Here is a 17,161-nt window from a genome sequence, read left to right on the forward strand (position 1 = left end):
ATGCCGCATGCGCTATCAATCAAGAAACGCATGCTTCCGTTGTCGGCACATGTCGAAGTTCTGTAAGGGAGGACGAATTAATTACAATGCTACTGTCGTTAATTCTTTATTTACAAGCCCTGAAATGGTTTGCCCCGACAGCAATTATGCTGGGTACTGCCCCGTCATATTTAACCGTGTGGACAACATGGCGTATTTTGACAGCAATCCTCCCATCTCGTTTCTATAGACGCGGTGATGATATGCTTTATTCCACTTATCAAAGATTCCTTCTATTTTTCTTCGAACATTATACGGGTGTTCAGGTACAATTGAGTTTAATTAATTTACGTCCATTTTACTGAATATGAAAAGAAAAATATGTAAGAAATACAACACCAAATCAAAGATTTGCCCAAAATAAACCATTGGGAAATAAAAATTAAATGAAATGGGGTTTAACGTCCTACTATTCGACCCCAACTGGGGTAATGAAGAGGGGCATACGCCATCTGTACGCTATGAGGGAAATTTTGCCCAGGCAGTGGCACTATACTATGGCCTACTGTTATGTTGAATTCCCACTGCCAAGGGATTTTATATGTGCATGCCAATGTATACACAGGCCCTCAGGTTTTCGTCCCATCTAAACACCCAGATAGCTGTCCTTATCAGGCCCTCCGTCCCCCACTACTAACAAGGGGAAACTGTGTCGGAAAATCCAGATGAACTTTCTCGACCAGTGCAGGGATCGAACATGTGACGACCCACTTAGCCACCGTGGCTCCCATTAACTCAAGGTTGTTTTATAAAATGAAAAAAACCCAAAAACATATGGAAGTAACATGATTTATCAATTCTTATCTTTTATATAGATTCCATATAAAAACTGGCTTACTGGGGAATAAAAAGATAATATGTAATTGTAACTGATGCATTTTTATTTGAGTCCCATGCATAAGGAACCAGGACCAAACCAGATCTATGACACCAGAACTATGATAATAATTCTTGCATAATTCGAGAAATCTTATCTGTAAGATAATGACAATTGTTATCATTTTTTTTATATTTGGAGATCATGGAGTCAACTCTGGGCCATGGGTCAGTGTCAGCCAATGAAATTGTTTTTTATTGATTGACATTGAAAGTGACCTTTTAAGTTAGATGTGAAAAAAATTCTTGTATGTAGCAACTTAACTGTATTTATAATTGATTATTGATATACCGAGTTAGGATTAGTATACTAATTTTGAAAACGGATTCGATGCTTAGAAAATACAGGCATGCAATCCCACAGACCTTAAGTGCACAAATCTTGTCCTGTGAAATAAGGAAAGTAAAATATAAAATATAATAAATATCTGGACCGTCACTCATTTTCAGAACAGAATTCTTACCACTGTACACTTATAAATGTTGTTGAAATGTAGTTTTCTTCTTAGTTGCAATATATAAGAAAAGTGAAATGAAATGGGAATTTAACGTTCTACTGTTCTGCTCCGACTGGGCTAATGACGACGAGCATATTCCACACAGTGTTCTTTGAGAGAAATACTGCCTGGACAATAGCACTAGGGCCTACTCTTAACCAAATTCCAACTGCCAAGGGTTCTTTTATGTGCACGCCAATGTGTACACTGGACCTAGGTATTGCATCCCTTGCCAGGAGGGCCTGCATCACTGACAATGGGGAACCACTACAGGAAATCCTGATGAACTTTTTTTGGTGAACACTGGGATCTCATTGACAGAGACACTAAAGCAAAGTAATAGCTGTAATTTACGGCAGTATAAATGTATGTCAGGTGGAAAATAGGCTGATCTGTTATCATTTCAATTTTTTTAAAGATTTTCTTGTATGGTGATGTAGAAGCAGTATTGAAAAAGAAAGAGAAAGTCTTTTACATTTCAAATCATCAGTGTACAAGTAAGCATTTATGTGTACATCTGCTATTTGGCAATTAAAGCAAATTATTTCTTGAGTTAAGGCTCTTGTTTGCTTTGTAAAATATTGTGATCCCTCTTGGCTCTAGTGACACAAGTCATTGCCCGATCTACTTGGAATTTATTTATATTGTTTGGATTATTGAAACAATTAATGTTCAATGCTCAGTTAAAGCCCTTGTTTACTGTGTAAAATCCTCTAGCAATGAAAATGATCCAATCTGCTTGAAATTTATATGCATCATTCACATTAATGATATAAAGAATCCTATCCAAGTTCAAGAATGATCTCTAGACTTGCTCACATTGCAAAAACTTGTGAACACTTTAACGGCAAAAAGTATCATCTGATTACAACAATATAGTTATTTTCCCATTTTTATGTCATAGAATCTTATCACTTTCATGATATTATATGGTATAAAGATTTTGCTTTGTATTAACATCCTTTATGGACAGCTTGAAAGATGTTATTGCTGTGGATGTTTGTTTTGTTTACTGGTAACTCAGCTTTAAATAAAATGATTTTTTTTTTGGTTTTTGTAAACAGTGGATTGGGTAGTTTGTGATATGTTGGCAATACGACAGGGTAGCCTTGGTAACTTGCGATATATTTTGAAAGATGGCCTGAAATATTTTCCATTATATGGATTTTATTTTGCAGAGGTAAGTACCTCTTACACTACAACCTTAAAATAAAATGTGAATATTATGTAAAAGTAAAAAAAAGAGCTTAAAATATATCAGCATGGATAACATTGCATAAGTAGATAACTGCATGATGTGGATCTTTAGCTCGGCACCAGACTACCCACCAGTACATGTCTTATGATGAAAATTGTTAATGGGGATAATTTTGTTACCTTAAAGTGTTGCAGGGTAAATTAAACAATATTTGCAACAATGAGGTATTTACTTGGTCTAGAACCTAGGTCTAATATTTAAACGATTAATTGTTTGTCTGGGTACTAAAGTAGTGGACACATTAGCCGAATCATTTGGCCGAAACAGTCAGCGCCCAAATGGGTGGACACACTAGGCGAATGCTTCGCTCCATTCACTAGTCGATTGTGGCGTCTATGTCTTCAAACAATCACGTGATTTCTTGATATGAGTGGTGATTGGCTAATGAATTCTATATTCGGACAAATGCTTTGGCGAAGCGGAAATACTAGGCAAATATATCAAACATGTTTGATTCAGGCGAATCATTCAACCGCATGGCAGTGGACACACTAGGCGAACTTTGACGCCGATTGATTCGGCTGAATGATTTGGCTAGTGTGTCCACCGCTTTATGGTATTTGTGCATCAAAATAATATGGTGAAATGTTATAAGGATTTTGTTTAATCAAAGACAGATAACTAATGTGATACACTCTATTTTAGCATGGATGTGTATATGTAAAGAGAAGTGGAAAATTTGAACAAACCAAAGCAGCAAAACGTCTGTCTGTTCTACAGAGGAATAACACACCGGTGAGAAAATAATAAAAAAAAACGTTTTTCAACAAGGTTTCCATAAATCTTAAATATGTATTGATAAATAATCCCCTCTGTAACACAAGCAAAGAATCAAAAATGTTTTTGTAAGCGAGGAAATGGAAGAAAGAATGGAAAAGTCTTCACATCGACATTATGTGCCAAAATGTACTATATTATATGTCTCACATGCCCATAATTTTGATCTGTTTATTTTGAAAAACACTGTCAGCAAGCACAAAAACATCGAAGAAGACGGAATACATGTCACTTGCAAGCTGTCAAACAAACCATGTGATATAAACAATTAGCCATGTGGCATGAATTGGGTCACCGCCTACTGTTCAGTATGAATGAATTTACATGACGGCTTTGTGTACTAAACGTTAAAAAAACATAAATTCGTGTTGGTAATATCCTAATAAACCGCCCATTTGATCAGATTTTTGTTGGTCAAAGGACGACACGTAAACAAAATTCAGCAGTAAACTTAGGCCAAATCTGTATGCTTACTATAGAGACCAGTGATCATGTTCAACCAACTACGTCACTTCTGGTTTTAATAAAAATGTATTTCTCAATTACAAAAACGTTTTGGTTTTTTTTACAGAGGGTATTATATATGAATATATATTTAAGATTTATGGAAACCTGGTTGAGAATTGTTTGTCTTCCCCTTTAAAGGATAGATGGTGAAATCTGTTGTATTTATACCTTGGACTGTTAGACAATTATTATTTGCTAATATTTTAGAAACTGTATACATCTCTTGTTAGTATATGAATATGACGCTCTTTTTTTAGACCTGGATGGTAGTTTTTCCTGAAGGAACTAGATTCAATCCAGAATTACCAGAAACAATTGCTAAGAGTCAACAGTTTGCTAAAGAAGAGGGTAATATTTTCATTGATACTTAAAGGGCATTATGGGAGGTTTCGGGTAAAACACAGTATTTGTCCCATTTTCAATCTGATAAAAACACAGATCCTGTTTCGTTCCATTTTTTATAGTTCAAAATTTCGTTTTACTTGGGCTGACCTTAAAAATATCTTTGTTTCACCAAACCCGACCCACAATCGAGGAGAAGGGTCGGTAGGTCGTTTTTTTTCTTCAGATTTTTTTTTTTAAAGTCAGAGAAATCAATACAGAAAACTTATTAGCTGTACAGATTCATTAATTTTGTTTAATGAATTTTGGGTCTGACATCGGGATTTTTCGTGATGCACGACTCGCACACGATTTGCCACGAACCTGAAGTGCGAAACTCCTTCAACATGATTTTAACGATCGTGCGGGTTGTGCCTTCATTTTTCTCGAAAACGGATATTGAAAATATCGTCGTCATGTTTACAACGACGCCCCACAGACATTGAGGCAGAATCATTTTGTGGGAATGGACATGCTTTCGTCTGCAACCATTTTGTTGAGAAGCGACACCTATGACGCTTTCGTCTTGATCAACCAGTTTCAGTTATGAATCAAACCATAGCCATAGTAAAGGGAAATAACTCTCGTGATATATTTCAGGTTGACACACAAAATAAAATAAAAAGATCGCGGAAAAGTGCAATGAAATAATTTAAGTCGGGGGTGGTTTTAGTTAGTCGGTCGCGTTAGGCGAAACAGAGATATTTTTAAGGTCAGCCTTGTCTTTACATGTTCTGGATGATGTGAGGGATTAGCCAATGAAACGGTCTGTTACGGCGAGCTTTTGGTGTGAGTTGCACAGAACTGTGGTTAATCAAATATCTGACGTCATAGGGGCAAAAGCCGCTCGTATGACCTGTGACGCGTCCCCCAAAACAACTGGTCAGATCTTCATGTATTGTAGGCCATCAAATGTATAAAAAAAACGAAACGAAATATAGATCTGTATTTTAATCAGATTGTACAGTTTTCAATTTTTTGATGTTATATACAGTTTGGAAACAACCTAGAGAATTTACAGTTCATTTCTTATATACAACATTTGTAATAATGACCTCTCCTAAATACACCAAATTTCAAGTCAATATATACTGAGCGCCATGGAAAACGCATCACTTAGTTTTTCGTATAACAAAATGATCCTGTAAACATATCTTATTTATTTTGCTTCTTATTGTGAACAATATTCAAATGGGAACACATCAATAACAACACATTTGTACACTTATGGATGTTTAATCTGTAATCAACGGTACAAAGTCAAAGGGGTCAAAACCAAAAGTACGACACAGATGTCAGTAGCGCATGTGTCCTCCACGGGCTCTTACGCACCCTGTGCAGCGACGTCACATGGAATTTACCAATGTTTGAAAGAAGGCCTGGGGCAAATTGTTCCATTTTTGGACAAGAGCAACTTCTAAAGCAGCAATGGTGTGCATCTGTGGTCTCCGATACAGACGGCGTCCAATCTCATACCAGACATGCCCTATCGGTGCCATGTCCCGAGACATGGCTGGCCAGTCCAAGACATTGATGTTGTTAGCAGCCAGGTAGTCCTAATAAAACGGGCAGTATGCAGATGTGCATTATCCTGTTGGAAGTGCTGAAGTTGTGGGTGCGCTCGAAACATTGGAACAACAATTGGTTGCAAGACATCATCACGGTAGGCTACAGCATTAACGCGACCCCTGCAAATGTGTCGAGCGGTCCGGTGATGAAATGTGAAGCCTCCCAAAACCATTACACTTCCTTCACCCCATCCATTCATTTCGAAGACGCAGCAGTCTGCAAGACGATCCTTAAGACGTCTCCACACACGTTGACGGCCATCAGCGTGATAAAGATGAAAGCGACTCTCATCACTGAAGAGCACACTTTGCCAGTCTACTCTTCTCCATGTCTGGTGTCCTTGAGACCATATCAAACGCTGCTGACGGTGATGATCCCTGAGGATATCTCAAGCATAAGGTCGTCGTGCACGGAGTCCTACTTGTTTTAGATGACGTCTTACGGTGTTGGCACTTACTGGTCCTTGTCTTCCGACGACTGCTGCACCTGTTCGAGTCGCTGGGCGAAATGTCACGCAGATGAGTGACCTGGATGTAGCGGTCTTGAGCCTGGGTTGTAACGCGTTGTGGACCAGGACGTTGACGGTCACGTGTTGATCCAGTAACTCGAACACGTTCCACCAACCTTACAATAGTGGACTGATGACAACTGAAGTGTCTGGCAATAGCACGTGTAGACATGCCAGCCCTGGACATTCCCATGGCTTCATTCCGTTGATTTTCAGTAACTCTCGGCATCTCTAGCTTGATTCCTTCACACGTCCAACAACAAATTACGACAGATTTACGTTTCACAGTTCATGTACTGCACATTAAGTTGAAAATATGCTTTTAAAGGGTTCACACACAATGCTGCTCGTGAATATTGGGATTTTCATGTGCATCTCGTGCAATTTTTTTTTGTGCACACGGGCCGATATTTTTTGCTTTTAGGAGCATTGTGTGAAACAATAGTTCATAGTATTGCATAATATTATACATACTAAACCACCTATTAATAAAATATTTGGGAAAAAAAGTGATGTGTTTTCCATGGCGCTCAGTATATATGTTCGTTGTTGATTTACAGCAATAAACATGCCCCAAAAATGGATATTTTTTGGCATTATGCTGTCTCACTTCAAAAAAATTGTATTTTAAAACTTCCGGTTTCGGAGTTATGACCCCCGAGCGAAGCCGGTCTGTTCGGGGTTGGCGGCTACACTAGGTCTGCCCCGAGTCTGAAATTTGGGGTATAGGGGTATCTCGGACCGGGGAGTAGCATAGGCCAGGTGGCGTTAGTCTACCACTTCCAATTTCGGAGTTATGACCTTTGAGCGAAGCCGGTCTGTTCGGATTGGCGGCTACACTAGGTCTGGCCCGAGTCTGAAATTTGGGGTATAGGGGTAGCTCGGACCAGGGAGTAACATAGGCCAGGAGGCGTTAGTCTACCACTTCCAGTTTCGGAGTTATGACCCCCGAGCGAAGTCTGTCTGTTCGGGGTTGGCGGACCGGGGAGTAACATAGGCCAGGTGGCGTTAGTCTACCACTTCCGGTTTCGGAGTTATGCCCCCGAGCGAAGCCGGTCTGTTCGGGGTTGGCGGCTACACTAGGTCTGCCCCGAGTCTGAAATTTGGGGTATATGGGTAGCTCGGACCGGGGAGTAACATAGACCAGGTGGCGTTAGGCTACCACTTCCGGTTTCGGAGTTATGACTCCCGAGCGAAGCCGGGTATCCTGCTAGTAATATTTAAAAAATAGATAATGCAAAATAAATATATTGAAAATTTCATTCAAATTACTTTTTTTTGAGCAAAGTTATCAATGGTTGTAGTTTTGACAAGATGTGTGCATTGATTGAAACCACTGTACTGGTCATTCGAGAATTAGCCTCACTTATCTATTTTTATACTTTCACATTCATAATGTGGATGAATGTGGACTTATATTGCCGTCGCCACTGTGTGTGTTTGTGGGTCTCCTACACACCGCAATTTTTAATGGATTGTTTTTAAACTTTGCATACTTATTCCTCATGCCCAATTTCTCTACTGTCTCTGTGTGTCGCCTACAGGCGGCAATTCTTATAATTGGTCATCTTGAAAACTTTTCATACTTATTCCTTATACCCTAAGTATGAACTCTTATTATTTTTAGGTGCATCCCCGGCCCCCTGGGGCAGAGCAACTCCCAATATTTGTGTCTCTCTGTGGGTCGCCTACAGGTCACAATTTTTAATGGATCATCTTGGCACTTGGCATATGTATTCCTTATAGTCTAAGGACGGCAACTAGTGATTTTGGTGCAGGTCCCGACCCCCAGGGGCAGAGCCACGCCCAATTTTTGTGTTTATCATATACAGTCTGCAATTCTGAATAGATCATCTTAAAAATTGGCAGGGCCGGCGGAAGCAATTCTCGATTAGTGGGGGGGGGGGGCTACCATCCTATGACTTTAGACGAGACTCCAGGGGCCGCCCCCAAAAGCTCCTGGGGATAGAGACACATTCTAGCTAATAAAATTACTCAGCAATGAAGTGAAATTTTATTTCTTTTTTAATTCCCTTAACAATTTACCATGCAATCACAGTTGATGGTGTTTTCTTGGGATGCTGAACTTGACAAATATATACATAATAATACCAAGGTTGTGGACATTCTAGAGGTTACAATTTTTATGCGATTTTGATAAAACTGACAATGTATGTTTATAACCAAAAGATCTTGACATTTTTAGCTCATAACATTCTTATAAGAGATTTTCTGGATAATGTAGGAATAATATAATGATTTATTTTCAGGATTTGCTCTGTTGAGTAATGTTTTGACACCAAGACATAAAGCTGTACATGTTGGTTTAAGTAATCTTCGAGCATCTTTAGATGCTGTTTATGATGTAACAATTGGTTATAGTAATACATTAAATAAAGACGGACAACGAATCCCTGCAGCTGGAATGCCAGGTAAATTAAAAAGTAAAAACAAAAACTGAAAGAATTATCATGGATGCTCCCGTTGAAGTTATTTGGCTTTTCACACTAATCGAAATAATTTACCCCAGATGAGAATTAGGCGATACTGATATAATAGGGCCTATATACAGTAGAGGTTATCTTAGTTCTCTATGAAAGAAGTTCTGGTTAATGTATTGTCGTCGTTAGCTAGTACCACTGACAACAAGAACTAGGCTAACAAGAATAAAGTCTGGTAAAATCGGGCAATGACATCATGGTAATCCCAAGCGTTAGACACACGGGCAACTGTCTTCCTAGGTGCCCATTTAAGTACACTGTGTTGAAATCCATGGTAGCTTTCTTTGCAACCGACCAATCCGAGAAAGGAAGAACCTGGTCAATTTCCCGGGGCTGAATACTGACTCATGCATGTATCATCTTTATATAAGAAAGAGTGAGTTTAATTTCCTTTAGATATCATTGAGAGCCTTTCCAGGGGAAGGTCGATTATACCAACAGCCTCTAGGCTGAGAGGCTGGGAAATAAACATTGTTCGGATTAGAGCACCCTGTTAAGTCGTAGGAAAGCCATATGATGTTAGGGGGTACGTCAGTAAACTTGTCCTACGAAATGGTGGGGTAAAGAGAATGATGGTAATCGTAATCTAGTAAACACAAGCTCGGGAAAGAGAACTCATATTTAGCTTATATTTAATGTCATAGCTGTGTACGTAGTTTCCTGTATTATGGATGTTATAAAGATATAAAAACATAGTTAACGTAAAAAGTGTTCCAGTCTTAATTTAACATTGGAAATAGTTATCACAACGTGAAGTCGAAAAAAAGGGCTTAATCACAAAGGGGAAGTAATTCATCATTGATCTATTTAACAACACTGTAGTGTCACACTGATAGTTATTTAATAACCAAAGAAAGGTAAAGACATAAACTGAAAAACTAGCTCATTCTATTTTATCTCTTCAATAATGTATTTAAAACAGTCACAGAACAAACCACAAGCATTCAAATGTCACTTGGTTATTTGGTAGATGATGTATTGGGCTAGGGGTGGGTCTCAACTGTCTTTTGGCATGGTCCTCACAAACACTTTGGTCATGGTACATGTCTCGCAGTGAAATATAGAACTGTTTTAGTTTAATTACTAATTAGTTCAACAGGTTCTTGCTTGTTTAGTTGACTAACCAATAGTATTTATTATTATGTTAAATTGTAGATTTTCTAAGTGGTAAAGTTCCTGAAATTCATCTTCATGTGAAGAGATTTCCCATTGAAGAAGTACCAGAGGATATTAATGGTTTACGTAGCTGGTTACATGACCGATTTGTAGAAAAGGAAAAGTATGTTTATAAAATGTAACTTTTATATGTGCTTGATGACAATACACTCATCAATAGAATTGGGCTGTTTAAATGTCAAGTAATCTTTGTCTCTTGTATATAGTAGTATGTTGTGAATATTGAGAAGAAATGATATTGATGTAGATTATAACGATACAATTTATTAATCTGTTTCACAGAGGTATTGCGAAAGCAACTCCTTATACCTCTGTATAAGATGGCTGACCGTTATAAGTTCAAATGCATTCTACATGTGGCATCACATCATGCAGCGTCAATCATTGGATTGAGGGTGCGTGCATTGTTTACATAACATCAACTGACCTGGGCAGAATGATGCCTTTTATATACCCATATTTACACTAAATAGGAAATATTTTTTATCCAGATATACTTAAAACACCTATAGTTATTTTTCTAATTTGTAGCAGCCTAGCAAATATTCACTGCTGATCAGTATGACGATTTATTTGGAAAACAATCACATATAGCACGTTTTGACCAGTGTTAACGTTTCAAAAACAAGCTTTATTCAGTGATTGTTTTCCATAGAATTTTTTTTTTTTTTTTTTTATTGTGCTCAATAGCTAAATGCCACTCAAGAATTAGGATTATATTTAATATTATATAAATATTTCTTTCAGATTGATGTCATATTTCTACTCAAGAGCCACATTAGAAACATTCCCCGGTGAAGTAACAAAATCAAAGACGAGTATAGCATCAACATTACCATCATTTATGTTATGGGGTGGTATTTCTGCTCTGTTTCTTTCAACGGCAGAAGGGAGATCATTGTATTGGAAGATTGGTTTAGTTGGAACACTCACAGGTTTTGTGTATGTTCGTCTTCGAGTCTAAATAGATGCATTTTAGAATTTTCTTGCATAATCTTATGTAATCGATCAATGGGTCAGAACTTTTTGTTACCAGTTTTTTTATTGCCTAATCTCACCATAATTATCTCAAGATTTAAAATAATTAATATCCAAAGAATTTTAGAGCTAGACTTCAGATATTCCAATTTGGTGACTTAATTATCTCTTAAATTTGGGATGCTTTGAGTGGGGATCCTAAAATTTACTTGTATGAAGTCTTTAATTGAAATATTTGATCCCGGTTGAAAAAGTGCTTGTTTTATTTTGTTTATTTAATTATAATCAAAGAATGAGTGTTGTCAATGTGCTTTGATTAAAAATATAAGAAATGCTTTTAATAATGTGTACATGTGTTAAAGTATCATATAAGATTAAATATCCCAAAACTATGTCAACATTTAGATAACAATTATGGGCCATCATTTTATTAATTAACTGGCTTATCTTACCAACTAATAAGAATCCTCTGGTGTCTTTATATTGTACATATAAGAAAACCTGAGGTATGGTAGTGGGAATCAGTCAGGAGACGATAACTTAACAAGAATATAGTAATTGCTTTAAAAATACTTTATGTAAGATTAAGATAAAGAACTAGCCATTCTTGCTATAATATGTAAAATGAATAATTTGAAAATTTCATTCAAATTACTCTATTGCAAGCAAAGATATTAGCCTTTGAAGGTTTGACAGACGTGTGCAATAATTTCAACCACCGTACTGGTTGATCGAAGCTAAGTCTCGGTCCTCCATATTTGATTAAATCAAAGTATCGCTGAACCATTCTAATCATTTAACATCGGAGAAATCTGATGCCCTCGAGAATTGATTAAGGCCTGGATCAGTTAATTAATGTCTAAATAATACTTTAGAAAACATTTCAGGCCTAAAGAAAGACCTGCAATAGGCAGATTTAGCTCTTGCATAATGCATGTTTAAGAATAAGAAAGATGACAACTACAGTGGAATCTGTCACTTCTGACATCATACAGGATTGTTAAAATATGCAGGATTACACAGCATGACGGAATACTCAATACGGGAAGTATTATTGTACAGGTCTTCGAATACCGGAAGTATAATTGTCTTCCGTTGTAGATCTATATTGATGTTGTATTTGGTGGCAAAAATTTATTATTTATGTTGCTATTATGTATTACAGTTATTAGATAGTGCATTATCCATAAATAGAACGGGTAGTGCTACAACAAAATAAGATTGTTAGTTATTTTGAAACTTTTCCACCTTTAACTCATTATCTTTTTATCACACAATGATACCCTTCAACAATAGATGGAATGTGCATGCAGAATTCTTCCATGGTACTGAGTTAAACACCTGCACTTTTGCCACTAACTTTTAAGGCTTTGATGTTGAAACCACTCCTGCATTATTCTGTTGATATCCAGGTAATCAACAAAGACTGAAACAAGTATTAATCTCACCGATAATTGATTGGTGATTGCTTGTCAATCTTTCGTAGGTTAACACCTGTAGGATTATACAATGTTAATTCAGTGCAAATTGTGTGACGGGATCGTTGATTGATGTTGTAATTGGTAATATTCAGGATACAGATTACTCAAACCTTTTTGGGTTGAAAAGTAATAAGGAAATAAATCGGGACATGAAAATGATGACGGATTTCACAGAATGCTGTAGTAGCCAGATATGATAGAGTTCACTGTATCTTAAAGACTTCTTATCTTTCTTTTCGCCAAACAAAATCAGAGTTTCGTGATGTTTTTTAAAAAATCATCTGTTTGTGTCAGTTGATTAAAAACATCAAATTGTGTGTTGATACACTCTATATAAGAGAATTGATATGTACTGGAATGTGCCAAGTTTCTAGTAGGGCATGGAATTTAGTTTTATCATGTACAAGAGCTTATAGTGAATGTAGTTTAAATTGTTTCCCATGATTATGAAGTTAAGTTGTGTAAAGTATTTATTACTGAATATCGATTTTTGTTGTTATTTTATATGGTAGTACTGTAATAATTGAATCATGTTTTTATCATTGGGTTGTAAAGGATCATTTCTTTATGCAGGATTACCAGAGTTATGGCAGAGATAAAATATATCTAAACTTTTAGAACAGCCAATGGCAATTTAATTTTTATATATTTTTTTGCATCTAAACACTGAGGTTAATAATATGTAGATTTTTTATACCCTAAATTGCTTAAATGTACAGGACTTTTATTGGTTTATTTGATTGGTAAATGAAATGATTTAGAATTAAATGTACAGGACTTTTATTGGTTTATTTGATTGGTAAATGAAATGATTTAGAATTAATTTTGTAGATCCCATGTATCATTTATATTCAAATCTGTGTATACATTTTGTTTTGATTCCTTTATAATATCAGTATAGTAGTGTGGTAATGTTTTTGTAATAAAAGAAAGAATTCTATTAACAAAATATATTAATTCTGATTACTTTAGATCAATTTTATAACTGACTATTTAACAATGCATGAGTGAATGACATATCCTTTGTTTATTTGCTGCAGACATATGGCCACAAACTGAATTCATTTAAATGTTAAACAGGCGGATGTTAAGCAAAAGGTGGACAGAGAACAAACTTTCAAACAAAAAAAAAAGAAGCAATTTTTCGTACAATCGAGGGCCACAATCCAGGAAGTTATGGTCAGATACCTGTGCATATCAGACCGTAAGTTTCTGGATTATGGCCCCTGGTTGTCCGAAAAAATGTCATTTTTTTCCCCTTGTTCTAGTATCTTGTATGGTAACCACTGATTAAGTTTCATCAAAATTAGATAAAAATTCTGACATCTAAAGCCTGTTTTCCACTAGGTGAATTTTTTCGCACAAAGCGAATTTTTTCGCCGTGAAAGATTTCGAGCAATCGTGCTTGTATTTTCCACTACACAAGCGGTTGTTTTGATCATTCTTTGTTTCATAGCAGAATTGGCGCAAAAGGTTTCCTTCCTGAACTTCCACAATGGCTGCTGCTTTTAATCCGAGATATTTACTCTTGTTAAAGGTAAGATTGATTAACATTTTACTGCTACGCAGACGTCAAATTCGACTGCAAAAGTACAGAAAAAGGTTTTTGATTCGGAAGGTGTACAATGGACGCGAGTTATATTACCACGTCAGAGTTTACGGAATTCTGATTGGCTTGCTCCTTTTTTCGCGGCTGGAAAGTAGAAACTGGTCGAACTCACTTTTTCGCAGAGAAAAGAGCCAGCGAAAAGTGTCATCCCTTTGATGATTTATGATCAATAAAATATGTTTAAATAAAAAAAGATAGGTTGCCAGGCATCGATACATACGCCCACAGCAGCTATATCGTCCGGGCAGTCAACATTTATAATACATTAAAATCTGATTAAGAGTAACAACTCATTAAGTAATTATCAGAAAACCATTAGAATTTGTTTGGTTTTTATAAAGTTCTGCCCCATGCTAACATTTAGTATACGAAACTTTTAACACCATGGATTTAGCTGTTCAAGTCATAAAGTTTCATTGAAAATCAATAGGCTTCTTCGTCTCATGACCTTTAACACTGTGTATCAATTTAAAGTCGATCGGATATTAACTTTAGCCTCTAGAGCGTCCACAAGATTTTTCAAAGTGATCAAGGGCCATAACTATGGCAGTAATTATCAGAAATCGCTGAAAATCAATAGGATTCTTTATCTCATGACCTTAAACACTGTGTATAAATTTAAACTTTAGCCTCTAGAGCATCCACAAGATTTTTTGAAGTCATCAAGGGTCATGCAGTAATTATCGAAAATCGCTGAAAATCAATAGGCTTCTTCGTCTCATGACCTTAAACACTGTGTATAAATTCGGATATTAACTTTAGCCTCTAGAGCTTCCACAAGATTTTTCAAAGTGATCAAGGGCCATAACTATGGCAGTAATCGGAAATCAATAGGCTTCTTCGTCTCATGACCTTAAACACTGTGTATAAATTTAATGTCAATCGGATATTAACTTTAGCCTATAGAGCTTGTGGACGCCGGACGGCCGGGGGCGACAACAATATATGATCACATTTCAATGTGGGCGTATAAAAAAGTATCTCCAATTCAATATTCATGCATTTCAGACCATAACTTCCTGGATTATGGCCCCTGATTGTACGAAAAATCACATTTTTTTTTTTAGCTTGTTCTCTATCTCTTGCATAATGTGGGCGTATCTTTCCTGGCAACTGCTGTTTTTTTCTTATACAACCAATATTAGTATTTTGAAAAATCATTTAAGTCCGGTTTAAAATATACACCACTTTACTTCAGAATATTAAAAGCAGAAAGAAATTGACATTCTTGATAAATACTATAACTACATTAATTAAATAATTTTGTTCATATCTATCACTTATTTAAATCTCCATCAATTAATACATCATTTCAATCTTTGCCATTATAAGGATTCACTCTATATAAATACACAACATTGACCTGACATGTATACAATTTACACATACAGCTTGAAATTTAATATGTCATACATGCAATTACAGATACAGGAAGGCAATGTACCAGGAAATGTGTATGTCACTTGCAATATACACTTAGTAGTGAGGCAGGATAATTAAAATTACATCCCACTTCTATCTCGTTGCCAGTGGCAACCTTTGATAAAACTGTCCTGTTTATTTCCAATACAGGCATAAAAGTATCTGTGTATCAGAAATGAACAGTACGCCTTCCATAAAGAGTACTGTTCATTTCCGACAAACACTTTTATACAAGCATTGAAAATAAGCAGGATGAAAACAAATGCCTAGAAAGTCATAGATTTTATTACAAATAAATTTTAATGGACGAACCATCCGCCGATGCACACTTCACAAGGATTGACCTCTGTTGTGCAGTGTCCTTTACATAACGTTTAATATAATTGCAGTCCTTTACGCCAGGGACAAGTTGTTTTCATAATGTGGTCGGCTCTGTGTTCACCGACTTCTCAAAACAACTTCATCTTTCAATACGGAATGCAGTCTAGAAAAACATGTGAGTGTTTTACGTTCAGGGTAACGCACGTGTAAATACTACTCAGGTCGTTTCTCCACTGCGAAATCAGTCTACCACGAAATGTAACGCGAGGCACAGAAAGGGATAAATGAAAGAGCAGAAAGTATTTTTCACATTTCGCTTGACACGACTCGATAATAAGAACAATTTTCCACATTTCGCTTTACAATACTCGATAGAAATGTGATGTAAGTGACTTATTAGCACCTTTTCTCGGTATATCAGTGAAGATCAAGACAGTTTTGGTTGGGGGCCGCCTCGGCTGGGTCCCTCGACCAAAACTGTCCTGATCTTCACCGATACACCTCGGAAAGTGTGCTAATAACTACTACTTAGACTGTACTTTTTTTACAATTTTCATTCAAATGACAGAAAAGTCCTTTAAAAAGTTGGTGTTGGTTTCATCATGACCTGTCATCTAACCAATATACAGATGCTTTGGCTTGTTGAAGAATAATTTTGACCATTTACAGAACAGATAATTGACATGTAGTTAAATCTTCATAGGTCAACCAAAATTCAAATTAAAAATAGGCTAATGATAGGGATGTTCCTTAGGGTATATGATCCCCTAAGAAATGCGGCCTGTAGACTAAAAACAAATACAAGAAATGGGTGTGGCTTTGCCCCTGGGGGTCGGGCATTACTAAAAACAATAGGGATCATCTTTAGTGTATAAGGAATAAGTATGGAGAGTTTCAACATGATCAGTTAAGAATTGCGGCCTGTAGGTGACACACAGACGGGCGACGGCAATATACATCCTCATTTAATTATAATGTGGATGTATAACAAGGACCATAACTCTAGAAATTCAATAGGCTTCTTCGTTTCACTAATTTAAATAATGCATATAAATTTCACAAAGAGCATTCACAAGGTTCAATAAAGTGAAACAAAGGCCATAACTCTAGACGTAATAAACAGAACTTGCTGAAATTCAATAGGCTTCTTCGTTTCACTAATTTAAATAATGCATATAAATTTCACAAAGATGGGATGTTAGCTTTTGGCATTAGAGTGTCCACAGGGTTTAACAAAAAGAAACAAGGATCATAACTTTAG

At 36.4% G+C, this 17,161-nt stretch overlaps 1 protein-coding gene across 1 annotated transcript; it reads left to right on the forward strand.

Moving 5' to 3' along the window:
• Nucleotides 1-26: 26 nt before the first annotated feature.
• LOC126819603 (1-acyl-sn-glycerol-3-phosphate acyltransferase epsilon) lies at nucleotides 27-13,499 on the forward strand. The gene is made up of 8 exons (XM_050547719.2): nucleotides 27-305; nucleotides 1,831-1,909; nucleotides 2,477-2,592; nucleotides 3,316-3,405; nucleotides 4,212-4,302; nucleotides 8,683-8,844; nucleotides 10,069-10,192; nucleotides 10,837-13,499. Exons 1-8 carry the CDS (start codon nucleotides 87-89, stop codon nucleotides 11,051-11,053), a joined length of 1,098 nt encoding a protein of 365 aa, XP_050403676.1. The 5' UTR covers nucleotides 27-86; the 3' UTR covers nucleotides 11,054-13,499.
• Nucleotides 13,500-17,161: the final 3,662 nt, after the last annotated feature.

The sequence above is a fragment of the Patella vulgata genome, chromosome 4, assembly GCF_932274485.2.
Source record: "Patella vulgata chromosome 4, xgPatVulg1.2, whole genome shotgun sequence".
NCBI lineage: Eukaryota > Metazoa > Mollusca > Gastropoda > Patellidae > Patella > Patella vulgata.